This window comes from Dendropsophus ebraccatus, chromosome 10 (genome assembly GCF_027789765.1).
Source record: "Dendropsophus ebraccatus isolate aDenEbr1 chromosome 10, aDenEbr1.pat, whole genome shotgun sequence".
Taxonomy (NCBI): Eukaryota; Metazoa; Chordata; class Amphibia; order Anura; family Hylidae; genus Dendropsophus; species Dendropsophus ebraccatus.
The window spans coordinates 14,423,785-14,451,690 of NC_091463.1; the positions used below are offsets into that span (position 1 = coordinate 14,423,785).

The 27,906-nt window shown below is 43.2% G+C and overlaps 2 protein-coding genes across 4 annotated transcripts in view; one reads left to right on the forward strand and one right to left on the reverse strand.

The window, feature by feature from the left end:
* ANGPTL2 (angiopoietin like 2) lies at positions 1 to 27,352 on the reverse strand. The gene is made up of 5 exons (XM_069986823.1): positions 26,875 to 27,352; positions 15,311 to 16,171; positions 2,473 to 2,666; positions 1,724 to 1,994; positions 1 to 1,231 (listed from the first exon to the last, which is right to left on the reverse strand). The coding sequence occupies exons 2-5, from the start codon at positions 16,113 to 16,115 to the stop codon at positions 1,032 to 1,034; spliced, it is 1,470 nt and encodes a 489-aa protein (XP_069842924.1). The 5' UTR covers positions 16,116 to 16,171; positions 26,875 to 27,352; the 3' UTR covers positions 1 to 1,031.
* RALGPS1 (Ral GEF with PH domain and SH3 binding motif 1) overlaps positions 1 to 27,906 on the forward strand; it is a 309,463-nt gene that overhangs the window by 137,427 nt on the left and 144,130 nt on the right. The gene's annotated exons all lie outside the window — the stretch shown is intronic.

Consider the following 27,906-nt stretch of genomic DNA (forward strand, 5'->3'; position numbering starts at 1 on the left):
TTGAATTTAAACAAATTTATTTGCAAATACTTGATTTTTATTAAAAAAAAAAATCATTCATTTGTATTTCTTAAAAATACCATTAAATATGTAGATGGCACCCGTCATTTGCCTGCAAAGTTGGATACCGCAATTTAAGAGGTTAGGGTTAGAAACGAATTTTGGAACGGCAGCTGGGCAGGTTTCGGTGAGGAACGTGGTTCGGGAGTAGTGTACGCTTATTTTATTTTTATTGTTACTGCAAAAATATATATTTACATAGTTCTCTAAATACTGTACAGGTAGGTTGTTTGGTTATAGCAAAATGCATAGTTCCCTGATGAAGAATAGATGGTGTAGAGGTCACCGGAGTTTATGTAGATACAGTACATTGTGAGCCCGTGAGCGGACTAAAGTTATTGTGTGGCCTAAAAGCAATAGGAGGGTGGGGGTCGCTTCCAGTGACTATGATAGAGACCCCCTTTAGTGTAGCCCTAACGTATGGTTTATTACAGTATATCGTCATTGCTATAGGTGGTAAATTAAGATAAAGCAACTTACTGAGAACAAAATTAGCTTAGCATTCTACATTCGCTGCTACATACATTTCATTGGAGGCTTCTTCCTGTGTCGGTATAATCCAAAAAGATAATACAAGATGTATCTCAGTACATAGTACTGTAAAATACCCTAAGTTATGGTCTACATATGTAACATGTATTGCTATACTTTTATTGCATGTGTTTTCTAAGGGCTGGTTTTGGTTGAGAAGAAGGCAAGAATGAATGTCCCTGGAATTTAGGGCAACAAAGTGTGTTTTTGGTACGCCCAAAGTGTTTGGTAAGACTTATGGATGCTCCAGGTGCTAGAATTGTGTATAAGAAGAGGTCATAGCATTGAAAAGATAGTCGTAAGTCATCTTACAGTACTGGTGGACAGTTCAATCTATACATCGTCAATGAGATCTCCAACACTTTCTGCAAGGGAAATGACTACAGTACAGAGTTTCCAATAGTGGAAGAAGTCTTTTATCTTTACACGGGGCTCTGTCTTCAGTGGAAAGTGTTCGGGTTGGGCCTGATCATCATAACAACCTTCTTTAATGAGTATGAACCACCTCGAAACTCGGCCCAGTAAACTCCATCCTGATAGCGGCTACGATAATGTCCTCCCCTATACCAGACGCCATTGAGATTGGAGTGAGCGCAGGCATTATACCACCATCCACCTTTCTGGTAATGGGCACAGTTACCTAGAAGAGAACAAAAGGCATTAGTGAATTTAACTAATTCAATTGTATCGTTTTCAAAAAAATAAAATAAAATTTTGCCTGATCTTAAATATTGGCCATATTAACCTCTCTTGTAGACCTGTTGCCCTGTTAATTGTAGATTAAATGTGGTCATACACCTTCTATAGCTGTTGGCCATCAACATGCCCAATCCTTCATTACTCTGATGACCGACTTATGCTCTTATGTGCATGGACACTGACTGCTTACATGTAAGCACTATTGAGGAACAATGTAGATGTCAGAGTGAGTTTGAAGGCAACATTTTGTGCAAGTTAATTCTAGCATATAGTTTTAGCTATATTATTTTACCTGTAGTGGTATATTCCCACCTATCACATTTACTTAGATAGTTAGAGTGTACTTAGACAGTTTACTTAGTAAAACAGTGTATAGTAGAACAGTGTATTCTAATGGCAGAACAAAAGATAAAAAGAAACATTGGTTCTCTACCTGTATACACATCATGGTCTCTATCCAAGGTAGTAAACTGCTTGCCATTGTGCCATGTGAAGGAATCCCCAGCATTGCCATTATACCGTCCCAATCTGAGCTTGTAAAATTCACTTTCTGGTTCCAGACGGAAGCTGGCATACTCTGCAAAGACCTTCCTTCCTTGCCAGTCCTCCATGGTGATCAGTAGCTTGTAGTTAGCTTGATTTGTTAGCCAGTAAATATTTTCCAGACCCAGCCAGTATTCTCCATCAATGTTACCAAATCCTTGCTGTGATCAGAAACAATAAGAGTTTTACAATTTAACCAGACAAAATTTGGGATCCTTAAGCGCCACCTGCTGGGGACCCATTTTCCTTAAGACGCTTGCTTTAGGGCTGGGTTTACCCTAATATTCACCAATCTTGCAGTCAAACTTGTGGGATTTTTTAACCAAAATTTGGACTGTTAAAAAGTATGCCCTAATAATTGCCATGGCCCTATTTATCAATACAGCGTGTTTATAGTGGGGACCCTTCTAGAAACAACATCTAAAAGCTTATAAGGTGTTTAGCTGGATTTCATAATTTGAATTGATCGATCAATTCAACATCTATTCAACAAATATGATGATCTTTCTAGGCATTTTAACGGCCTTACTTCCCGCTGAGCATTTCTTATTATGTACTACAGTTATAAAGTAGTATTCAGCCACACTAAAAAGAGAAAATCTTGAACAATCCAGCCCCTCAAATGGGATTACGACTTACTTTGTATGTCTCCCAGTTTCTGAAGAAGTTGACTGACCCGTCGACTCTTTTCTGGATGACAGTCCAGCCACCAGGGTCATGTCTTTGGTCACACCATACTTGCATCAATCTGTTGGTGTTTTCTGGCTTTACCAAATAGATGCCACTCGTGTCATGCCCATCTTCCAGTGCTTGTAGACAGTCTTTCCATGGACCTAGAAGAAACAGATACAATTCTTCAAATCAATAATAAAAACAAAAATTCTGTAGTACGACAAGTAGCCATCGAATTGTGCGTGTTTCAATTGCCAAAAAAGATAAGACTTAGATTATTTGTCTTTTGAGTGTGTTGTGATAACCTTGTGTCTCATGTATTTGCAGAGGGTTGGATCATGTTTTTAGAACAGAATCTGCTGAAAATCCCGCTGATGATAAGATCTTTATGACAGGCCAAGCCTTATTGTTTTTGGAAAATATCAGCTATGTTTTACAAAGAAGCACAGGCGTTCCCCTGCAGTTCCCCTGGTCTTTAGGAAGTCATAGTTTCCATCTTGTCAGTCAGTAAAGTTTAAGGTGGGCAGATGCTCAGGGAGGCTGTATGCACGGCAGAGAAGAGACTACACACAGCTGGTTTGAATGCTCATTTACTCATGATCAGCTCATGTAAAAGAGCCAGTGATCAGCAAATAAGCAAATGCTCGTTCATTAGCTAACTGGATCTTTTGTGCGGCCATATAAATTATTGTTATCAACCACACATCGCCCTGTCTAAACAGGGGAGGTGCGTCCAATAACAATTTATATGGCCACACAAACAATCCAGGTGTTGTTCATACGGCCCGGCTGGATGATCCATCAGGCCTGCTGAAGGCTCTGCAAACAAATGTCGACTGCTGATCAGTAGTCGTTTGCTGCCTACCACCGACCTGTGTAAAAGTGTTCCAGTGTCATTCTCTGCCCCTTTCAGCTGTACATTATGCATCACATCATGTATACATCACATCATGTATTCCTGTACTAAGAGAGTTCCTTTAATTGGTTTAACCTGTATTGTCAATTTTTTTTCTTATTTTCTACCTGGCAAAAGGAATCTCAATGAGATTAGGACTGAATGCCAGGACAAACCAGACAAATGAACCAAGGAAGATATGGAAGGAAGTGCAGAGAACACTTCAGACCACACTCAATGTTCTTTCCACAGACCAGACTTCCTGGTTAAATTTATGTGTTCAGGACAGAATTCATGTGGATCCAGACCCTCCAGGATGATGGAAAGTCGGATACGCAGCAGATAATCGGCAAGACGTGTTTTTACAATGTTGGGTAAATGTTGCAGCCCTCAAACTGGGAATAACTAATAAAATATGCGTTGGGTCTTGTCCAGTGAAAATGTTGAAAACCTGTCTGGGAAGGTGACAAAAGTTCATCTTGATTTACTATTTGTCTAGCAACAACTATTGCTTTAGTGGTCCAGGTCTGTGGTTTGTCTAGTGTTACAGAATGCGCTATTATTTAGGAGATTTTATTTTTTTAATTTTCCTTTTGAATTACCTCAGTGATGCTAAAAGCTGGCATGGCTTCAAAGCGTGTGGTGCCGAGGGTGTAGTGTATTAACTTTTTTGTCTAGACTTAACCCCCCCCCCCTTTACCCTTTAGTTTTGTTGTGGATGAAAGGGTAACCGAGCGATTTACATTAATTATATTTTTAGAATATATGACTTGAATGCAAAGAGAAATGGCTTCCATATGACCCAGGATGATTAAAAATTTATAAGCAAAACTGCAATTTTGGGCTCTTTATAAAGTCAGTAGGGATGCTTGAAATGGGGAATAATACTGTGTGTTTTTCCAGAGGAACCTGACACACTTCAGGAAACATCCAAATGTAATTAGAATCCACAATCCATGTGAGAGACAATGTTCCCAACGAAGACCAGGATGGGCGATCCCAGAGTCCCACATCTCATAATTGTCCCTACTGACGTAGAGGAACCTTCATAGATTAAGGGGTATTGGAGCATTTGTTACGCAGCTATGTACAACTAATACCACACTTCCTATGCAAGAACTTTTCTGTATCTTCTGAAAACTTTATAACATCAGCCTTAAGCCCGCCATACGTTTCGAGGTAGAATATGAATACCTCCATATACATTAGGTGATCATCTAAATCAGTGGGCTCAGCCAACTTGAGGCCCGCTACACGCTAGTGTATAAGGAATATGTTTACGCCCACATTACAGTTGACCTCATTGCTGCTCGAATGACGCAAACCAATGGTGTCAAAATATCTGCTGCCATCGCGAGCCAATATTTGGTCATAATTCAACTACACAAATGCATCTATAATATTTATCTCAACTAGCTTAAGGCTACGTACTATAGCTCTATGGACCTTCAGTATAGGCCCTCTCTGTACACTGGGGTATGTTGAATTTCTATGGGCGCAGTATAATTTTTTGGAACTCGAGAACCACACACACGGAAGCAATAGCCTTTAGGCATTAACAACTTTAAGCAGCTCGGTGAATAGATCTGGTATACTTTTGGACTTGAAAGGTTCTGTCCCATTCTTGATTTGGGATTCTCTACAAGAGTGTATAAGGTTCCATAAGGGCCCAATCTCTTTAACCCTTTAAGGACATGGCCCATTTTCGTTTTTACGTTTTCGGTTTTTCCTCCTTGTGTTTAAAAGGTCATAGCACTTGCATTTTTCCACCTAGAAACCCACATGACCCCTTATTTCTTGCGTCACTAATTGTACTTTGCAATTACAGGCTGAATTTTTGCATAAAGTACACTGCGAAACCAGAAAAAAATTCAAAGTGTGGTGAAATTGAAAAAAAAAACGCATTTCTTTTATTTGGGGGAAATGTGTTTTTACGCCATTCGCCCTGGGGTAAAACTGACTTGTTATGCATGTTCCTCAAGTCGTTACGATTAAAACGATATATAACATGTATAACTTATATTGTATCGGATGGCCTGTAAAAAATTCAAACCGTTGTTAACCAATATACATTCCTTAAAATCGCTCCATTCCCAGGCTTATAGCGCTTTTATCCTTTGGTCTATGGGGCTGTGCGAGGTGTCATTTTTTGCGCCATGATGTGATCTTTCTATCGGTACCTTGATTGCGCATATACGACTTTTTGATCGCTTTTTATTACATTTTTTCTGGATTTGATGCGACCAAAAATGCGCAATTTTGCACTTTGGGATTTTTTTGCGCTGACGCCGTTTACCGTACGAGATCAGGAATGTGATTAATTAATAGTTCGGGCGATTACGCACGCGGCGATACCAAACATGTTTATTTATTTATTTATTTGTTTACTTTTATTTAAAACCTGGGAAAAGGGGGGTGATTCAGACTTTTATTAGGGGAGGGGGATTTTTACTATTAACAACACGTTTTTTTTTTTTTTTACACATATACTAGAAGCCCCCCTGGGGGACTTCTAGTATATACACTTGGATCTCTCATTGAGATCTCTGCAGCATAGATATGCTGCAGAGATCCATGAGATCGGCACTCGTTTGCTTTCGGCTGCTGCAGCCGGAAACAAACGAGTGCCGAGCCGAGGACGGCGCCATCTTGGACGCGTCCCCGGCCGGCATCAGACAGGGAGATCGCTCCTCCGGGACAAGGTCCCGGAGGAGCGATCTCCCCCACTAGACACCAGGGAAACGTTGCCTCCGGTAATCGGAGGCAGCTGTCAACTTTGACAGCTGCCTCCGATTAGCTAATTAGCGGGCACGGCGATCGGACCGTGCCCGCTAATAGCGGCGGTCCCGGGCTACACGCGGCACCCGGGATCGCGGCACTTCAAAGCGGGGCCGCCGCGCGGCCCCGCTTTGAAGTGCGAATGAGGACATAGGACGTACCGGTACGTCCTATGTCCTTAAGAGGTTAAAAAGATTGTAATGTCCAATTGAGCATTCTGGACTAATATGAAGCTATTAGCAAGCATCGTGGCTCAGCATCCTTGTGATCTCGTTCTGACAAGGTCAAGACCACTTGGAGAGTCTCATATCCTGTTTACTGTAGATAAAAGAAGTTGAGGGAAAAATAGAATATACAAGACCTAATACAACGTCTAAAGGCTGTAACTGGTCTAAGTGAGATCACAGTGTCCTCAATGTGAACTACTAACAAGTTATTCTTGTTAGTAGTTCAGCCGTGTAAATGCGCAAATCCCTCAAACAAACAGTCTGTGTGTCGGAGATGTGAGGTCATGTTTTGGTGGCAGATGCAGGAATGTAAGCTCTTAGCAGGTTTCTTTTGTCACAAAGATAGTTTAGCTAATGACAAGGAGTGGGTTGTAAAGTGGCGGGAGGGTATATTATGTCAGAAGAGACGACATATACCTATAAAATGCCTAGTCTTAGCTTTATTAAACTACTTCTAGTTGTGCCAGGCTTCTGTAATTGCATTGGTAGCCTGGCATATAAAGGGAACATGTAAAAAACTATTATGACCTGGTTTTCACATAACTATTAGAGGTAGTAGGTGCCCCATAATACCTCATTTGCCATGTCCGAGTAACCTTGGATATCATATTATAAACAGGTCAAGTTCTGAGTTAGGATTAGTTATTTGTTATACTTCATGCCCCCACTCCTAGAATACAGAATAACTGCTCAAAAGAGGTCTTGCTCTCTTGTCTCTCTGTACATTCATGGGTGTAACTAGGACACCTTCAGAGCTTGTGCGCCAAAGTTTTGACTATTTTTCCACTTTTTGACTTTGCTTCATAAATGGGTCATGTCGAAGAAGTTAGTAGACTTGAGCGCAACTCGAGCATTCTAGAGTCCGATTGTTTGGCATTTGGATAACATGACTGCAAAGGTTGGATGTAGTCCTAAGGGTGCCATAGGCTGTAGCCATGGTCTTCCTAGGGGGACATCCAATTTTTTCAGCCACAGGTAATCCAATGTCAAACAATTGGAGTTGAGCAAGCTTGAGGTGTGCTCATCTCTAGTAGTTAGTACCACTATAGTAATATATATACATTTATTGTAGTACAATCATAACTATCCTGTGTTAGCCATGCATTTATTCATTTAAAATATTCAGTATTTTTATTGTAAGACTCTGGCCCCTCTGACACATCAGTATAATACTAATTGCAGACAGTATATGGATTGCTATATACCCTTTTACACATCTGTATTTATTATCGATCCATAAAAGGGCCAAGATCCGTGTTGCAAAAAATTGAACCTGTTTTGTGGCACAAATTGACCAATTTCAATCAGTGGCTCAGTGTAAATGCACACAGTGATGGATGCACATCTGAATCCTGTGCAAAGTTGCAGGTCCGCATACTGATGTGTGAAAGAGGCCTTATAGTCAGTATACTTTCATCAACTAACCCCAAGCCCATAGCCCTGGATTCCTGGACTGTGTTTTTGTTTCCCAATAACCCACCTCTCAATGTGTCAAATGTAGCTTTGCGACCCTTTGTATTGTAGTTTCACCTATTATAATAGTGTGTGTGTGTGTATGTATGTGTGTGTGTGTATATATATATATATATATATATATATATATATATCTACCTACTATGGGCACATTGGGAATCTGCGTAACCTGTGTAAAACTGATGGATAATAAAACCTATGCACATCCTAATCTATTGTTTCTTTATTGCTATGGTGAGCACTTTCCTCATTATTCTGAGCCCATTTAGATCTAGTTTTGGGGCCTTCTCGGAGGCATACATGTATCCATGCTTAGAGAAGCTGAACTAGTATTTGTCTCCATGTAACTGCGACCATTTATTTATGCAGCATAATAGCCCTATGTAGACTGGCCACGTCAGGGCTGGCGTGTTTCCAGTGAGTCTACAGGAAGGAGATAATGAAGGTTAAAGGTCACCTGCAAGCAAAAGATATACTTTCCTCCCCTGTCTGTAGAGGGTATTGTACACAATGCATCTATTCACTCATTCTTAGTTTACATTTTTACAAGGAGTAATATATTCAAGATGTCCAAGACCCTATCGGCCTTTATGGCTCGGAGTCCTTTAAATCCAGGCTGACTGCCATATGTATCACTAGCGGTTAATGTTTACATCTTGCCTTATAAATTACAATTATTGCCTTTTTTTCCTCCTAAATTGCCCAATATTTCATCATCAGGCTTCTAATGCCTGTACTGAAATTTGCCACACAAATCTCTCCTGTCAGCTTGGTGTAACCTGAACGCCCTTGTCTCCTTCCACCACTTGTAGGTTTTATGCGGCGTTATAGTCGTCTGAGTATTTAACAGAAAATTGGCGCCTTCATCTTGTCCTTACCGGACACCCCATCTGTTCACTAATACGTGCCGGAAATTCATAGCACAATTCTGGCTCCCGGCCCCGGAGCTGCCGCTTGGCAGATTGAGTTATATAATCTGCCCTCACTCGCTTTCCCCTGTCCATGGGTGATGTCCCAAAACAGAGCTCAATGGAACAGCATGGAGCTTGTGTCTGGAATGAATATCCCGGGGCGGCATTCTCAGAGAGAAACAGAACTAATGTATTCGGCTTGCTCTTGCTCTTTGAATTGTGAGAACATTTCAGTAAATTGGCATTTTTTGTGGTCCAAATTGGCGTTAGATCATCCTATGCAAATCTTACTAATCTTTCTACAAATCCACAGACTAGTTAGGTATACAGGGTTACAATTACTGCCCTGTGCACTGAAACTACAGCAATGTCCCAGCCTGGGAGACTTTCCTCCTCCTCTTGTGCTATAGAAAGGAGAAGTGACAATCAGATTTATTGTGCAGGCCATGTTGGAGGAGAAAAAGATGAAGTCACCAAAAATTACATTTTCACATCAAGTCAGATATCTTGGTATGGGTCCATCTTGGTATGAGGTCACTAATGGGTCTTTCTGCCTGTCAATCATCCCTGCACTGCGTGCTGACAGGTAAAGAGCCGCGACTAGTCACAGAAGGCTCCCCGTCCAGTTGCTGCCCCTCTCCCGGTCTTGCGCGAGTAATAAAACTTCATTTTATTAGACAGTTGAAAATAGGCTTCATAGGTAATAGTATGTGACAGATAAAACTTAAGAGGAGATGACTAAGCAGTGATAAAACATTGTCACCATCATCATCATTACTGTTGTTGGGTTGGAGATTAAGGTTTTGCTTTCATGTTTCGTCCACGTGTTTACAAGATTCCCGCTTGGCCACATCTACGGCTACATTATTTTTATGTGTTTTGGCAGCGTATTGCGATGTTGTAATAACACGTCTGTGTGTGGTCCCCGTAGTAGGTCATTGTTTTGGGTGCGGAATCACATAGTTTTGAGTTTCTATAGACATAGCCCAACAAATAAATGCTACCGCCACATGGAAAGTGAGCGCAGCCCGTACAGAGGTTTGTACAGCCAGGTTACAGTATTATTACTGGAATTCATGAGCGTTAATAGCCGGACCATTGTCTGTTAGGAAAGCTTTTCAGTCTTTTTAGAGGTTTTGGTTGGAAAGTGACATTTCTAGTCCAGATTTGTTCTTATTTCGGTGCCATCGGAGCGTTATGTAATGACTACAGCAACGTGTGAGGAGGCCATCGAGACAAGGTTTATCTATGGCTCAGAGGAATGCAATATCTGGTTTTAGTACACTTACTCTAATTGCTTTTTAAATGAATGGAGTTGAACTTTGAGTGAGTGCCTACTTCTTTTCTTCTCTATATTGTTATTTTCAGCTATAGCAGGAGCTGCAGCTGGCACCAATTCACTTCAACAGGGTGTGCAGGTCCCATGCGCTAATGTTTAAGGAAAGGTGAGGAGCTGGTTTACGTACTTACAGACTGTACAGGGCAAGTCGCTTCTTTCTTAGGATTGTGGGGGCTCCAAAGGTCAGATCATAGAGGTTAAAGGGGTTGTCCAGGCTTAGAAAAACATGGCTACTTTCCTCCAGAAAAATCACCTATCCTGTCCTCAGTTTGGGTGTGGATTTTGCAGCTAAGTTCCATTTCAAGTGAATGGAGCTGCATTGTAATACCACACACAATCTGAGGACAGGGGTGGCGCCGTGCAAGAAAGTAGCTGTGCTTTTTCTAATCCTTTCTTACCCTTTTAAGCCGATGGCTATTGAACGTATATGGTACCTTTTTATATCCTGTACCACTTTTTACTTGTTCTGAATTACTTCTCCTCCCATGAAGAAAAATGTCAGATTAAAAGACAATTTTGAAGTTAGCAGTGTCGCTTGAAGCAGAGCTTTTTGGAAAGGAACAATTTTCTTCTCATTTTCGCCCAGTGTTGTAAAGTTGACTATTCAGCGTGTTGATTGACAGCCCCGCTTGGCCGGCCTTTTATCTGGAAGCTGCAGGAAATTTTAACATGGGCCCTGGTGACAAACACCGTGCCCCCCATGGTAGGTCAAAACATTCAAACCTCTGAAGCCTGGTGGGTCAATTTTCCCTTCCTGCCAAAATCTCGGTCCCCAGGGGTTCCTTGCAGCCCACCATAATTATGATAACTTCTTATGCTGAGGATTAAGAAAACAAAGAATTGTAACAGTGATCTGAAGTTTGGAAACTTGGCGGCTTCAGGAGAGAGACTCTGAGTTTCTGGTAATCTTCTTAGTCTCTGGAGTTCAGAAGATGCACTTCAGCTGAGGTCAGTCCACGTGGACTAAGCCGTATCTTCACGCCAGAGGCATTCAGCCTCCTCCATGGAATAGATGTCTTTAATGGGAATGTATAAGCTGCAAACTGGAAGGAGGAAAAGAGCTGGAGCCTGCACATTGGTGGAATAGCACGCAAATCTCTGCAGTTTATACAAGGCTTATTGCCGGGATCTCCATATACGTCAGCCGCATAAAGATCCTTCAGGGGATATTTTTTGGATGAAGAAAGGATTAGTCTGCTGTGGAAAGTATGTCCTCATTGTCTGACTTCACTTGGTAGTTTCATTGCCTATATAATATGCATCCAGACCCTGAACAGCAACAAGAAGGGATGAAGCGTGAACTTTGAGCTCTGTGTTCAGTGCAAAGACTTCTTCCAGTGGTTAAATAGCAGTCTATAAATCTGCTTCATACATGTGATTTATATATATATATATATATATATATATATGTTGCAGTGAAATGATAGAATCCAGGGGTTTGATCAAATCCCGGGAAATTATGAAATGACCGCGCCGTTCCATCATTTCCCTAGCGATTGAATCAAATCGCTGACTTCTTTTAACGAAATGACGGAATGAATGATTGAGGAGTCACCCGGCCCTATGTTTGGCAACGGAGGCGGACGGGGGAGCAGAGCGGCACACCTCCCCGGCAGGCATATAGCGGCAGAGACGGACGGGGGAGCAGAGCGACACACCTCCAGGCAGGCATATAGCGGCAGAGACGGACGGGGGAGCAGAGTGACACACCTCCCGGCAGGCATATAGCGGCAGAGACGGACGGGGGAGCAGAGCGACACACCTCCCGGCAGGCATATGGTGGCGGGGAGAACTGGGGAGCAGAGTGGCACACCTCCCCAGCAGGCATATAGCGGCGGGGAGGACTGGGGAGCAGAGTGGCACACCTCCCCAGCAGGCATATAGCGGCGGGGAGGACTGGGGAGCAGAGTGGCACACCTCCCCAGCAGGCATATAGCGGCGGGGAGGACTGGGGAGCAGAGTGGCACACCTCCCCAGCAGGCATATAGCGGCAGAGACGGACGGGGGAGCAGAGCGACACACCTCCCGGCAGGCATATGGCGGTGGGGCGGACTGGGGAGCAGAGCGGCATACTTCCCGGCAGGCATATGGCGGTGGGCGGACAGAGAGCAAAATGGACAGGCTGGGGGAGCAGAAGGTGTGTAGCAGGGGAAATGAGCGGAATGGGGAGCAGAGAGGTGATCTGGGAGCAGAGCGGCAGGCCGGGGGGAGCAGAGAGGCGATACGTTAAGCAAATTCTATGTCGCAGGGGGAAATGATAGCGTTCATTCCATCATTTCTCTGAAAAGGGGTCAGTGATTTTATCAATTCCCTAGGGAAATATATACAGTGGTGCCTTGGATTACGAGCATAATTCGTTCCGGGGCTGTGCTTGTAATCCAAATCCACTCCTAAACCAAAGCAAGTTTTCCCATAAGAAATCACTGAAATGCAGACAATTGGTTCCACACCCCAAAAATAGGGAATTTATATTCTGAATAACATGTAAAACGAAACAAACATTTAAAAACAGCTGAATATGTCCCATTATAAGTTACTGTACAGTATGGAAATCCGCATGTGGTGTATAATATATTATAGAGTAAGTGCAGAAACCTGAAAAACAGCCGCAATTTGTAGATACAGAATGGAACTGCAGATGCCCATAATGCAGGAGCGTAGTACAACAGGCTCGAATAGAGAAGGAGGGCTGCTGTCAGAGGTCTGTGTGGTTACATGACAGCAATGGGAAAGGGGGTATTTTCAGCATGGACCAATCAGAGCTGACAGAGACTGCAGGGAGCATAAAGGAATGAGCAGGGCAGATGTGGGCACATACATGCAGCGCTCTCTGTCCGGGGAGAGAGGGATTACAGCTATGGAGAGATTACCTCCACAGTCCTGTCCCCTGATGCAAGCCCCAGCCTGAAGTGGATCTGCTATGATTTGGAAGATGAGGGAGACTTCCTGGGTCAGAGTACAGGGCTGTAGACCCCACTGTGCATGCCAAGCCCCTCCCCCACTCGCCCTCCCACCCAGTACAGGGAGCTCTTAAACCAAAACAATGCTCTTAAACCAAGTTACTCTTAAACCAAGGTACCACTGTATATTATACACACACCAAGATATCGTCAACTTGCGTGACATATTTATCTCATTACATTAAAAAATATATGTGTGGAATAAAGTGATGCTTCACTTCGCAATCACTTTTTATTACATTGGGAAATTATTAGGCGGTTTAAGAAGAAGCAGATAATAGCCCTTCAGGGAATTCTGAGTCTTTGCCGCTTCTCTGCAGATTCCTTCAGCAGAATGCAGATACCATAGCAGCATGCTGTATATTGTGTGACAGGGGTTGTGCTGACTGGTGACATAACATTGGTTCCTGGGGAGGAGGCAGAATTCCACTCCGAGACTCAGGCTTATGAATAGAATCCCTACCACTCGTGAAGTGAGTGACTCAGAAAATAATACTATTTTATGGGATTGTGTACAGTACAGAGCTCTATAGGGAGGTTTGAAGATTAAGGGAGGAATGATGCAAATCTTATATGCAGCAGCTATGAACAACGGTTTTCCTGTGGGAGACTTAACACGTGTATTGCTGAATTTTTCGTATGGCGGCAATGCAGGGCTGCTACTATACAGAGCCAATCTCTGCAGATCCATTGAGTTTATAAGAAACCTGTTTTCTTTAGGACCCTTATAGAAGTTGAGAGCACTTACGTATTTGGCATACATACATTCTTTGTGATTGTTCCTTATGTACAAACTCTACAATATTCCATATTAAATTCCGCTCTTCGTTTAATCCTCTTTTTTTCCAAACACCAGCAGTTTTGCCAGTGCTTGGACACAGTTCAGACGTTGGCAGTTCTCAGGCACTTTAATTACATGTCCTAATTAATTTCACTTTCCAGCGAGGCACTTGTAAGCAACGTCTGTCTTCTCAATGAGCCCCCACAGATGCCTAAATATTTCCTTTTAATGATAATGGAAATTTATACCCAAAAATATGGTATAGGCTCTTGCAAATAAATTAAATAAGGGCAAAGAATCCGTAATGTTTCCATCTGTCAAAATTATTTATTTTTGAGTGCCAAGCCCACAGGGGTAATACTCTAGGGGTAATACTCTACGCCACACTTTGTGCAACAGGTTTGGGGACACAAACCAGAAGCCAGCTATACTCATAATATATCTGTCAGCCATTCATTTGTTCTTTCCTCCCCCCCCCCCGCATTCTGAGGCTATGTTCACACAACGTGTTACAACAGTTGTGATTCCCACAGAACTAACATAGTGCTGCCGGAATCACAGCCAGAGTGTAAACACTCCGGCCGGGATCCCTAGCGGTGCCTTAGAAAACTGACATGTCATTTTTCTGCGACCACTATTCATTGAATAGCGACTGCAGAAAACCCTATCAGTGCTCCATTGCGTGCAGTGGGGAGTTCTTATGCGGGCGAGCATGCATGCGCCCGCATCACAACTCTGCGGTGCTAAAGATCACTGCAGTACCGGCCGGGTCATGGAACGGCCGGTCTTTTACAGTGTGTGAACATAGCCTGAAAATGCATGTGTTCCAAATGGAGGGAAGAAAAAAGCCACTGCCAGGTGTGTCTGGAGGTTAGCATTTAAGAGATTCTGGCACTTGAAATCAAACCTATTCAGTCCTTTTCTCAGGGAAGAGTTAAGAGGTTACATAAACCATAGATAGATATGTACTCATTCTAAAATTAGTGGGCTCAGCCACCACATGCCTTTGGCCAGGGTGAGATAACAGAGTCATTGGTAATCTTAGCATGATGATCCGTGCCATTTGCAAAAATAAGATTTAAAAAATTAACACGTAAATGATGTCTTCGACAGAGACCTACCCTTTTGGTGTGAACAGAACTTACTAAAAAAAAGCCTCAGAAATGACAAATTATACTATTATAACTTTTTTTTCTGGAAAATGGAATGGATGAACACACAGTAAAGCAGAAAACGTTACTTGCTTTTCTGTCTTAAACCTTTAGGGTATGTTCACAAAAGCAGCGTCGGAATCCCGCCTGCCTCAGTGTGTCAATGGGGCGCCTCAGCTCAAAGAACTGATAGGACATTGAAATGAATTCTGCCGCTTTTACTCAGTGTTAACATGCCCTTAGATAGATATTATGTTATACAAGAGACAACCTTATGACACTTCACTCACCTGAAGGTTTGTCTGTTGATGTGGGTACACTGGTGACAACAGGCATTGTTGGCAGAGGTGGTGGGAGAACCTTTAGGTTTTGGTCTCCCTGAATCTCATTGGTAGAGATTTGGTTAATGCGGTTATAGTTGGGTGGTGGTTGCATCCGGTTTGGCTGCTGGGGTGGCTGTGGTATTGGCCTTGATTGTGGCACTTTTTGGCATTGTTCTTCCAGCTGTGCAATCACTATAGACTGGTTACTCGCTAAAGAGGCTAAATGTTGGTACTTATGTTCTAGATCCTTATACTTGTTTGTGAGTTGTAACATTTCAGCGGTTTGGTTCAGAACCTTGTTTTCGAGCTGCGAGAGCTCCAGAGCATTGTCCCTTTTCCTAATGATTTCGTGCAGCAGCTGCATGTAGAGCTGGGTCACTCTTGAGTTCATGTTTCGACTCTCTTTCCGCAAGAGCTTGACCTCATTAACAATGCCCCCGTCCACCTCTACCAGCTGTTGCAAAGTTTCAATCTGTCTCTTCTGCTTGACAAGTTCAGTGTTCAAAAGTTCTATCTCGTGTTTGTGCGCCCTGCTCTCGTACACCGTCTCTTGCTCTTTGGAGTTGACACAAATGGCCCCGGTGACTTTTTGCTGGGGCACAATAAAGGTGTAGCTGCATTTGTCAGACGATTCTGCCGATCGCCTCTCTCTGTTCATGTAGATAAATTCTTGCTCAGAACCTTCACTGTTCTGAAATTCTTGTGTGTTGCCGCCGTACGTGCCCCCCACGACCACAAGGAGTAACAAAGTGACAACCGTCAGAGATGTCATTGTCTTTTGTTGTTAAGTGACAATCACAAACGCCAGGAATTAGATGCTTTTTGGTCCTGTGAATAAAAATACAAATATTAAAATAAATATAAAGGATCGTATCTTCAACAATTGATACAACATAAACTTTTAAACAGTGATGCACTTGCCATAGGAGTAAAACATGTTGGCATGTGGCCCAGGGGGAAGACTCCCTTCTGCATAGAAACTTAATGGAGGGGAAAAGATACATCATGGTGACAAAATTGAACTCCGTAATAGTGGAACCAAAGCTGGTATTTGCTTTGAAGCTCCCCATATTTTTCTATGTATGCCCTCTCTATGTATGCCTATGGCCATGAGTGGATATCATACATTTCTCTTTCAAATTCATTCTATTTTGGCTGTTAAAAAAACCCTCCATAAAATGAATCATATGGCACATGATGGAATCCTTAGGGTGTGTTCACATGTACCGGATCTGCAGCGGATTTCTCGCTGCGAATTCGCATAGAGACCCGAAGCGGATTCCTGCCCAGTAAACTCTATGGGCAGACAAACTTGTAGCAGGATGCACATCCCCTTGTCTAGTTTGTCCACAGCCCGCCCAGTTAACCCCCTGGCCGCCGGAGCCTTTACATCACGTGGTCCCCGCTCCGGCTGGCTTCGGGGCTCCCGATGTCTTTATATCCCGCTCAGCCAATCAGTGCGCTGCTGCTGGGCAGCGCACTGATTGGCCGAGCGGGACGTGCCGAAAACCCCAGGAGCAAGCCAGAGCAGGGACCAAGTGAAGTATAGGCTACGGTGGCAGGCTGCTGACAAACTCACAACGGGATGTGCATCCTGCTGCGAGTTTGTCTACCCATAGAGTTTATTGGGCAGGGATCCGCAGCAAGAAATCTGGTACGTGTGAATGTACCCTGAAGCCAGAATCATACATGCTGATTTTGTGGTGCAGAAATGGTTTCAAGGGAATAAGACATATAAAGGAAGGAATTATGTATTTATTTTTCTTGTCTGTTATGTGTGGTGTATTATTTCTTGCTATGACCTGCGGTATTTTACATCTTCCGACAATAGTCATCTTAGATTGGTCATCTTGTCTGGACTCAATTTGTGCACAATCTTACTGAAAACATACTGAACTGCCACTAATTCTTTCATGGCTAGTTTTCTTTGTATACTTCATCATTTACTATGGGATTGTATGTATTCTTGTACTTTGTAAAAAAAAAAAAAAAAAAAGAAAAAGGAAGGACTTATAGTACTTATCCGCTGGATCCACTTGTGGCTTTGGGTAAAGTGCGGCATCAAAAACCGTGTGTGTATTTCCAGCCTAACTCCCCTAGCCGCATGTGTTTCCCATTCTTTACACTTGTAATAGTTGCTAATAAAGTGTTATTGTGCAATTAATTCCTTTGGTTTTGTGGCTGTTACGTAGGACAATATGTCGGCCTCGCCACAGTTCTGTTATTTTAGTTAATGCGAAGAGCTGTGTAGTTTAGAGAATTTAACCGCAGGTCTCTGCCGTGAGACTTTACTACTTTAATTGGGATACTGCTAAGTAACACAGGGACTTCCCTTATAAGTGGTGGAAAGAACCATCAATAGTGTGGAGAGAGCTAGTTGACGTGACGCCACGTGTTCTAATAAAAATAAGAATTTCATCTACTTCTGCATTGAATAGATCTCTTCTTTAGTGGGTGAATGTTGAAGGGACAGTACTGAAAATACCTGAAAATAGCAGTGCCATAAAACTTTCCCTGTTGACTAAAATGTGCCGTCTACCGTTTCTGGGAAGTTCTTCATTCCAAAGTTATTGCAGTTCAAAGATCACTGTTTAGTCTGAATTTGAGCTCACAGCCAGCAGTTGTGTCACACTGTTGGGTGTGGGAAACAGCGCAGCTAGTGGTCAGAGGTGGTAGTGCAGGTATCTTCAATTTGCAGTGAAATTACAGGAAGCTTTGTCCAAAAATAGCATACCGCTCATTATGATGGATCAAGAAAATCATGTGCAAATTATCACGTCTAAGAAGGGCAATGAAGTGCTTGGCTTTTGCTGCACTGAGATCTTTACAGTGTGAGAAATTTTCATTGAATTCACCTATAAAGCGTCCAACTGGGTTTATTTATTGGTGTCAGTGTGGTGCTACTTTACTGAGCTCTGTGTAAAATAACATCGGCACAAAGCAGCCATTCATTCCATTAGAAGAGAAGGAGCGTCTATTATTTTTGGAAAAGATTTGCTACAATGAAATCTTTACAATCAGACCCTGGGTTGGAGGGGTGGTAAGCTCGTCATAGTAAATCATTTTGCTGCAAATTGATAATTTAATTTTATTTTTTTACGTTAAGCATCATACCCCTCAACACACACAGCAGGGGTAAGATATAGTCACAGGCACAATAGATGAACGTCTAGTGGAGCTGCATGCACTGGGTCGTCTGGGTCTCTTTTGGGTTCCAGGCCGTCCGGCACAGGGAGGATTTCCATTTTCCGGCCTTGACCGGCCACTTACTGTAAATTTCACAAACACAAGACCGGGAAAAGGAATAACTCCAAGTTAGTTGTGGCCTTGTGGTTGTCTAGGGAATCTCTCTCTCTCCACTGGAGATTCTTTATAACTTTATTACAAAACACTTTTGCATTTCAACTTTTTAGAGCTTTTCAAATGTGGCAATGAAGCCCAAGGACCTTGGTAAGCCCAAAAGGCTAATTTAGGAATGAAACGAAGAGAACAGCCGGTGCTGCAAACTGTAGGTGTATGGACATGAAGAATTACTTTATATACTGGCATTTTTTTACCAGCCGAGAAGCCTTAGGTCCCTGACTCCTCTAAGAAGTGCATTGGATGCAGTGACAGAAATATCGGTGCAAGTGAGAGTATTGTTGTTTTTGTTTTTCTTTACGTTGGGGATTATTAATAGATTTTTTGTTTTTAGTCACAAAACTTATTTAAAGGGATTGTCCAGGATTGGAAAAACATAGCTCTTTTTCCCCAACATAGACACATCTGCCACAGGGCGGCCACAGCTTAACCGTATTCACCTCAATGGAGCTGAGCTGCAATACCAGAACAACCCATAGGCAGGTATGAATGGGGAACCTTGACCCCACCCCGCAGCTGTTGCAAAACTACAATCCACATTAAGCTCGGACAGAAAAAGCCAAAGCTTTGGCTGTTCAGGCATGATGGGAATTGTAGTTTTGCAACAGCCGGAGGAATGGCTGATTATTCATTGTCTTTATGTGGCATCTTCTTTAGATAGAACATTATGTGACCAGAAAAGGATAATGTAGCTCTACTATATATATATATATGTGTGTATGTGTAGGCAGAAGCCCCCATGGACCCTGGATGGACAGAAATGACTGGATAGCGTATTACATTTGCAGATGTTTCTGTATCTCCTCATCTTCAAGATAAATACTTTTTCTTTTATAGGGGAAGGAAGGACATAATCACGATTGCGGGTAGACATATGGAACCTATTTAAGGTAGCTGAAAATTACGATTCTTGGATAAGAACAGTCTCCCAAGGCTATTTAATCAGATCAGCTGACTACCCGCGACCCCCTTTTTGTTCTGAGCTGTAATCTAGTAAAGTGCTGAGCACACAGTTGGCTGCTGAGAAGAAGCTTGACATACGTTGGAGATTGGTGACGTTAATGTAGGAAGGTTCCAGCTCCGCGTCCATTAATGAGGTGATAGAAAATGTTCTTAGAGTAGCAGTGATGTTTTGGCGCGAGAATTGCCAAAGGTGGAGTGATGCTGTCACTCCTGGACTCCTGCGCCTTGGCGGCTAACACTTAGATGTTTTTGATCTTTGGTGATTTACAGTAACTGGGCGGCTTCAGGGCCGCCATAGCTTCTATAACGCCCCTAAATGAGCATATATTGGGTCCTCTGCTGGTACTTCTCTCCCTAAAGCAACAGAAAGCTTTCAATTTCCTCCGCCTGGCGGGGTCCCAGCAACATTAATGACATTAAGATGTATAACACGTTTAATGCTCTCCCGGCTAGTGACATAACACATTCTTCCTGGCTGTGACTTACAGGTTTCTGTGCCCAAGATATTTTATATAAGAAGAACATAGGATGGATAGGAGAAGCCAAGCCAGAAATGATGACATATTTCCATTGTATTCAGCTATATTGCACCATATAAATGGATATTTGTGCTCATTATATGCTGTCTACATAGCAGCTGCGTGTCCATTAACGCTGCAGGGAATGAAAGTCAATGGCCGACTCGTTTTACACCCAATATATTCTGAGCTCCGTTTTTCAGTCGCTTGTATAGCCATAAAGTTAAAAGGTGTAATTCAGCCACCACTAGAGGGCGCTCGGGAAGCGTATGTATTCTGTAGGTGAGAAGTCTTTAGCAGGTATGTTTCTGGTCCAATGCGACATAAATCCACTGGAAGCCAAATGATGAAACGGAAAGAACAGCAATGTGAACAGAGGCAGACACTGAGTCAGTCTGGTCCGTCTGTCGTCATCAGTGCAGCGTTGTGAATCCGCGGCTTTGTCTGACAAGCTGTGTACATGTTGCATCTTCCTTTCCAAGACCCTCTACTTAAAATAGATCGGAGAGTCGTTTCCAAAGAAAGCTCTCCTAAAGCTGTGTTGTCTTTTTCTGGATGCAGCTTCCACAGATTTCTCCTTATGTTTGGATTGGGTTTTCTGGCATCGCGCAGGCAAACAACATTACATGGAACAACTCTTAAGAACAACAAATGCAATAATACCCCGTAGTATTTCCAAGGATGTTTCTTCCTGTTCTTAGAGAAGGTCAAACATTACTCCATCAGTGGGCGGATGCCGATACCTGCAGAATGGTGACCTCGAGGAGATAAACACCTGGAAAGGCGACTGTCAGGGAGGGCAATGGTACAAAGGCTCAGTATCTTTTATATGTATCTCCTTATATGTGAAATTCACCATAGGGCGGCAGCTTGTGCACCTATAGCTCCATAATGCAACGTGCAGAGGCTCCGAGTTCTGCACACTTGGCGTGTCCACATACACAAGGCCAAAACAATAGAACAATGGAGAAATAGGCTTTCCGAGTTATGACTTATAACCTATGTAGAATGTTATAGAGGCTGCACTGTGGCACATAAGCTAGTGAGGTTGGATTCTCTTAGAAGACGGCTCTCTTTTATAGATATCCAACTTGTAGTGAGGGGAAAATCCCGGAATGAGCGCTGCAGTAGGTATGTGTACCTGGCATCATTTGCACTGTGTGCTTAGTGACTCAAAGGTTTGTGGTAAATCTGTGAGTCATATACATGATCGTGTAGCAGAGTCGGCTGTGTGATATATAGTGCGGTAAGAAGACATTGACTGCTTATACCTTGGAGCACAATATCTCATTGCGGTTATAGTCTGGAGTGAATAAAAGTGCCATAAATTACTGAACGTTTAGGCTTAAAATGGTCTTTGTTCTCAGCCATTGTCTGAGGATTCTCAAAGGTACAGAGTCTGTGAAGGATGGAGACGTATTACAGACGTATTACATAGGGATTTGCTAGGACAGCGTTCCTAAGCCTAGCACCGACTGGTGCCGCAGTTGTTGCATAGTTGGGCTTGAGGGCCGTGAGCATTTTTCCCTGTAATATACAAGGGATAGCAAGTGCTGGCGATATATATATATATACATTGGGTAACTCTGCTGGTGGTACATGGACATAGAGGATGACTATGCTGGTAGTGCATGTATGTAGAGGCGAGTATGCTGCTGGTACATAAAGATAGAGGTGACATAGGGGGACTATGCTGCTGGTACATAAATATATAGGGGGACTATGCTGCTGGTGGTACATGTACAGTATACAGAGGGTGACTATACATAAATATATAAGGGGACTATTAGAGATGAACGAATTTACAGTAAGTTTTTGGCTTTGCACAAATCAGAACACTGAAGAGGATGGCTGCAGTCCTAGGGCTGCCTGGAAGTGATGGATACAGCCATAGGTCTGTAGGTTCACTCAGCTCTAGTGACTATGCTTCTGGTACATGGACATAGTGGATGATCTCCACTTGAGCATAGTGGTCCAGCCTGGTGAGTGGCGGTGCCAGCCTGGTGCTAGGAGGAGCTCCGCTCCATGCTCTCCGCTTACAGTGCTGCTCTCCTGAAGCTTTGCTCACACATTTTCAGTCATTATTCTTCCTATCTAAGTGACATACTGGTGTCATCCAGAGGACCCCATTATAAACCAAGAAGCTCCGGCAGATGCCGCTGTTAAATACAACACACGTTACACATGTGAACCGAGCTTTATGCAGTTATTTGGGTGATGGAAGTCACATGTGGGGAGATCTTATAGTCTCTTATAGACACGATGGAGGGAAAGCAAACAGATGCACAAAGCAGAGATCGCTCTCCGTAAGTCGGGGTTCCAAGTGACTCCTTTGGTTTGGTTGAAACGCCATAATTGTATTTCCGTGTAACTCTTTATGGTAGATTTCTTACCGACACAAGACGCCATATTGTGAGTTTACACTTTTATCTGTTGTTCTGGTGGCCTCTTCTCCCATTCTAGATGATTATATACTGCAGCTGTATTCCTAACCTGTGTCTGTCAAGCTGCTGCAGAAACACAGCCCCAGCATGCACTGACAGCCTCCGGTTAATAAGGGGATGTTGGGAGCTGTAGTTCTGCCACAGCTGGAGTCACAGATTGGGGTACAGTGGTTGTCACAGGTTTCCCTCTGAACATTGCAGCCCACAGGTTAGGGGAGTGTGTCTGCCATCTGACATCTCATTTCTATAGTCTATAGCAGTGTTCCCCGACCACCAACTCTCCAGCTGGTGCAAAACTACAAGGCAGAAGCTCTTGTGGCATGATGGGAGTTGTAGTTTTGCAACAGCTGCAGAGATGCAACTCCTAATGCTATAGTGCCATATCTGCACCTGACGGACAGCACTGGGAACCTATGGCGGCAAACATGACATCGCTGGAGCACCAAATATGATATCGCAGCTCAGCTCCATAAAAAGGAATCGTGTTGAACCGCAGTACCAGGCACAACCTGATGGCAGGTGTGGTGCTGCTTTTGGAAGAAAATCATATTTTTCTAAGTCTGGACAATTCCTTTAAACCTGAGCAGTGTTTGATAGAGACGATTCGCTTTTCATAACGTTTCAGCTCATTGATTGAGGATCCTCAACCATAATCTAGTCAGATGCTAATAGCGCCCCTAGTGGCAGGAAAGGTATAATGCAGGAAAAGAGGAAATGTCTAATGTATATAGTGATTAGATTTATTGTATTAGATAGTAACGGTGGTACCTCCAGTCCATTGATGATTTTATAGGTCTGGATTGCACCAATTCCTTATGTTTTTTGTGTTTTTTTTTTACCTCTAATCCATTGCAATCTATGTCAAATGCTTCATTTTACCGTATGTTATAATGCAAATATACAGAGATGATATGCTTCTCTGTGCACGCTTGTTATCCTGTATATTTATAGTAGATATCAGAATCTAGAATGACGTGTGGCTTTCATTGAATGTGACTGGCGCTCACACACAGAACTTTGTACAATGCTGGAGCTCGGCTGCTGTGAACTTTTCACTCGGTGAGGAGTTGGGGGTGGGGGACCTCGTATGGTTTGTTCAGCTGCCCGACTCTCCGGGACTTACCAAGCCAGAGGCTGCTATTTAAACCTTTCCCTTAGAGTGCAAGCTCTGCAGGATAGTGCTGATGAGGCTATATATATATATTTTAGCAGATGCTATACGGCTACGTGGGATCGGGTTAGTCCTGTATATGCAAACAAAGAACAATGACTTGTGAGTTACTTTGTCTCGGTTGGTCACATCAGGTCATTGCACTCCTAGACCCAACACGAATGACTGTATAGCCCTCAGCTTGTATAGCAGGAATGGGGAACCTTTGGCCCTCCAGCTGTTACAAAACTACAACCCCCATCATGCCTGGACAGCCAAAGTCCAGGCATGATGGGAATTGTAATTTTGCAACAGCTGGAGGGCCAAAGGATCCCCATCCCTGTTGTATAGCAATGTGCCTCATCTAATGTGGAAAATCTCTTTTCTTACAAGCTGGGGTTCTCCTGCAAAAATACTCCCATCATACACGGAAAGTGTTAGACTCCAATAAGGACAGACTTTTTTACTACTCTTTAGATCAGTGTTTCCTAAAGCTGTGGCTCTTCACTTGTTGCAAAACTACAACTCCCATCATACCCTGACAGCCTTAGACTCTAATAAGGGAACTCTTTGAACCAGTATTCTTCAACCAGTGGTTTTCCATCTGTTCTTAAACTACAGCTCCCATCATACCCTGACAGCCTTAGACTCTAATAAGGGAACTCTTTGGACCAGTGGCTCTGACCCATGCAGCCATCTAAACCAAGGAGCCCGTAAGTTAGGGGAATGTTCCTACCATGTGATATGTCATTTCTAGTCTATAGCAATGAGAGCTAACCAATCGCTCTCCAGCTGATGTATATCTGTAACTCCCATCATGCCCTGACAGCCTTATGCTGCGTTTACATAAAGCGATAATTCGCCCGATCATACCATTAACTATTTCAAGTAACGATTTTTTTTATAACGATTAGCATTTAGATGGAACAATATATTGTACGGAAAAATAGTTTTGCGATCGCTTAAGCCTATCTCACACACAGGTTAAATTGGTGAACGACTGTTTACACGGGACCATCTGGGAATTTTTTGCCAACGACGATTTGAGAACATGTTCAAAGATCAAAATGAACGATTTCTCGCTCGTCGTTTGATCGTTCTCTGCGTTTACACTTACGAATATCGTTCGAATTCGATCGTAAATGCAGCATTAGAAATTAGAATCTAAGGAACCTAGAAGCTTTGGCTGACTGGTTGGCCATCATAGACTACAAATGAGCTGTCACCTGGTAGGACCATTCACCTGACCTATGGGCTCCTATGGCTGCATGGGTGAGTGGCCTCTCTGTATTGCCCTGACTACCATAGAGTACTAAGTAGTTTTGCCCCCATGAGCCCGCTGTCCATAACATAATACGGGAAAGGATCAGATGTCCCGAGGCAGCTGCCCGGAGCCCCTATCTCTTCCATCTAAATGAGCCACAATGAACACTCTGTAAGCCTTTATCTCAACATAGTTAAACTTCTCTCTGCTAGTTCCCTGATCCCTGGATTGTAGAGAGGAGGATTGGGTGTCAGACAAATGACAGATGACCAGAAACTTGATCCATCTCTTAAATCCCTTTTTCCGGGACCCCTACAGTCCGAGACACCAGAGGTCATATCAAGATACGGCTGAGGACACCGGGGAAACTGCAGGGTGCACAGTCCTAGAGCTCGGCTGGCAGAATACAGCGCCCATGTCTTCTCTATGGTCTGGAGAGCAGTAATCTACAGGTGTGCCCTGCATCAGGCACCTCCATAGAGGACAGGTGATATGGCTGCTTCTCTCTCGGGGGAGCTTACACTCCAGTTCTCCTAGTGAAAAGAATCCTTCCCTTGCTTACCAGCAGGATACCAAACCAGTGACCTGATGGGAATTACTTCTAGTGCCTTATTGTTTGTACATGTGACTATTGCCTCTATACAGTGACCATGCACTGAGCGTGCAACACTATGTTTACTAAATGCGGAAATGGTTTCATCTGGTTCACAGCAAATAGCGACAATCTGCTTAGATTGCAAGCGCTTCAGACCAAGCATCATCACATAATCACATACAGGACAATATCCTAAAGCAAGCTCAGCAATATAACGTATATATACACAAGCAAAGATAGCTAGTGCTCATGCGGAGTATTGCATTTATACTGCACATCCCAGCAATGCATTAGCAGCACCTGGTTCAGCTATAGCTGCAGAAAGGCAACCAGAGAGGACTATAGACATTCTCAGTACAGTTGTCTATCATATGGTTAAATACCCCCCCCCCCCCCATCTTGTTGTCACACAGACATTGCTATATCAGCGTAAATGCCATATTCTACGTCAAGTATTCGCCAGCAAGAATGCAATGAATGTGGCTGCTTGTCTCCTGTCCTCATACACTGTAGATAGTCAGTCTGGTATCATGGACTCTACAAGTCACCAGGATGTACTGTGTATCCTGTCACTGAGGAGGACTTGTTACCGTACATTAGAATTACACTCCGGGGGCTCTGACAGACTTCACGTTCCCCTATATCAGGGGTAGGGAACTACAACTCCCATCAAGCTAAGGCTATAGCTGTCCAGACATGATGGGAGTTGTAGTTATGCAACAGCTGAAGAGTCAGGGTTCCCTACCCCTGCCCTATATACTAATACGTAGTCCTAGCCAAGCAAAACCGATTGCTTCTTTCAGTTGCTATAGTGATGGCAGCATCCTATGGAGCCGCCGTATAGTAACCTATGGAGCGTTCAGAGGTCGGTCATGCTGAGTGTAAAAGTCAGGAGCCTTAAGGGGGTCTAACATGTGTTTGCACTCCATGCAGATGGTTTAACCCTTTCCCCAAATAAACTTTCTCTCTGTACCAGCCTGCATGCAGTTTTGTACTTTTTTATTGTTTGCAGTTTTTGTATTTTTTTGTACCATATTTAAAGATAAAGCAAAGTATACCAGTCTGATATTATTTTTATCATCATTTAAGATTTTGGTTGGATCGCTGTACTTGTGCATCATGATTCACCCACTTAAAGTGACCTGCAGTCCTATGTAAAAGTACAGCTAGCACCCTGTAATATGACAATAGGTTGTAGCAGCTATCCCCAGCATCATTGCCGGATGCTTTTGCATACCTTTCCAGGCTCACCGGCTTCCTCCTTCCTTGATATTCCTCGGTGATGTCTTCTAAGATTGTGGTCACTTCTTCCAGTAAACTTTATTCTCCCAAAGATTTTCCAGTTTAAAAATGTTTGAGACAAAATAGAAAATTCCTTTGTTTTATTTTGGTTAATGTTGTTGTGTTTGTTGCTGTGGTTGCAGGCAGCTTTATTGCACTAGCATGTCCTCGCGTTTCAGCAGGGCAGGACGTTACCTGCTGCCTTGGAACAAGCAGTCCCGAGTCTCATCCCTGGATCCAGAGCCCATCTTTCTCCTTTCTGTAAGTTCCTCACAGCCTTATTTGAACCTGAGCTCCTCAGCTCTTTTGTGCTGAAATTACATGATCTGGAAAGAGTAAAAGAGAAAGAAAAAAAAAAAGTAAAGTTGTATCCAGCATGTAAAAAGCAGCAAGGTCTATGGTTGGACAGTAGTTTTCTCCACTCCCACAAAAGTGAGAGATACGCCAGCAGGAGACACAAGCACATAGCCCCCCTTCTGACCACAAACATGGGAGGGCGGCTGAATCACAACCTTAAAATGGTGATGTCATGGTTCTCTTAGTGAAAACTAATTTGGCATGCGGGAGCTCCACCTCCCTCCTCCCTGGCAGCCTGTGCCTGCTACACAATTGTCAACCTGCGGGGTGAAAAATGCAAAGTCCCTGAAGAAGTAACTGGCCAAACTTGACCGGGAATAAAGACAAGGACACAGTTGTGATGACTCGAGATGTCAGGGCTTCTAGGAACACAGTCCACAGATATCTCCTATTTTCTGCAGACAGTCAATATACGGTGTATTTGCAGCTAATGTAGTGCCGGCATCAGAGAGTCCATAACACAAAAAGTCTACGACACTTCGTGGTGCGTTGGCTCCTAGTCACAGGGACACAAGGCCTCATATCACACACAGGGAGGATTCTGTAAGAGACTGAATATTAAGGGAACAATATTCTTTTTGCTGTAATGTTCTTCAGTGTTCTTACATGAAGGATAAGCTGAACAGAACAT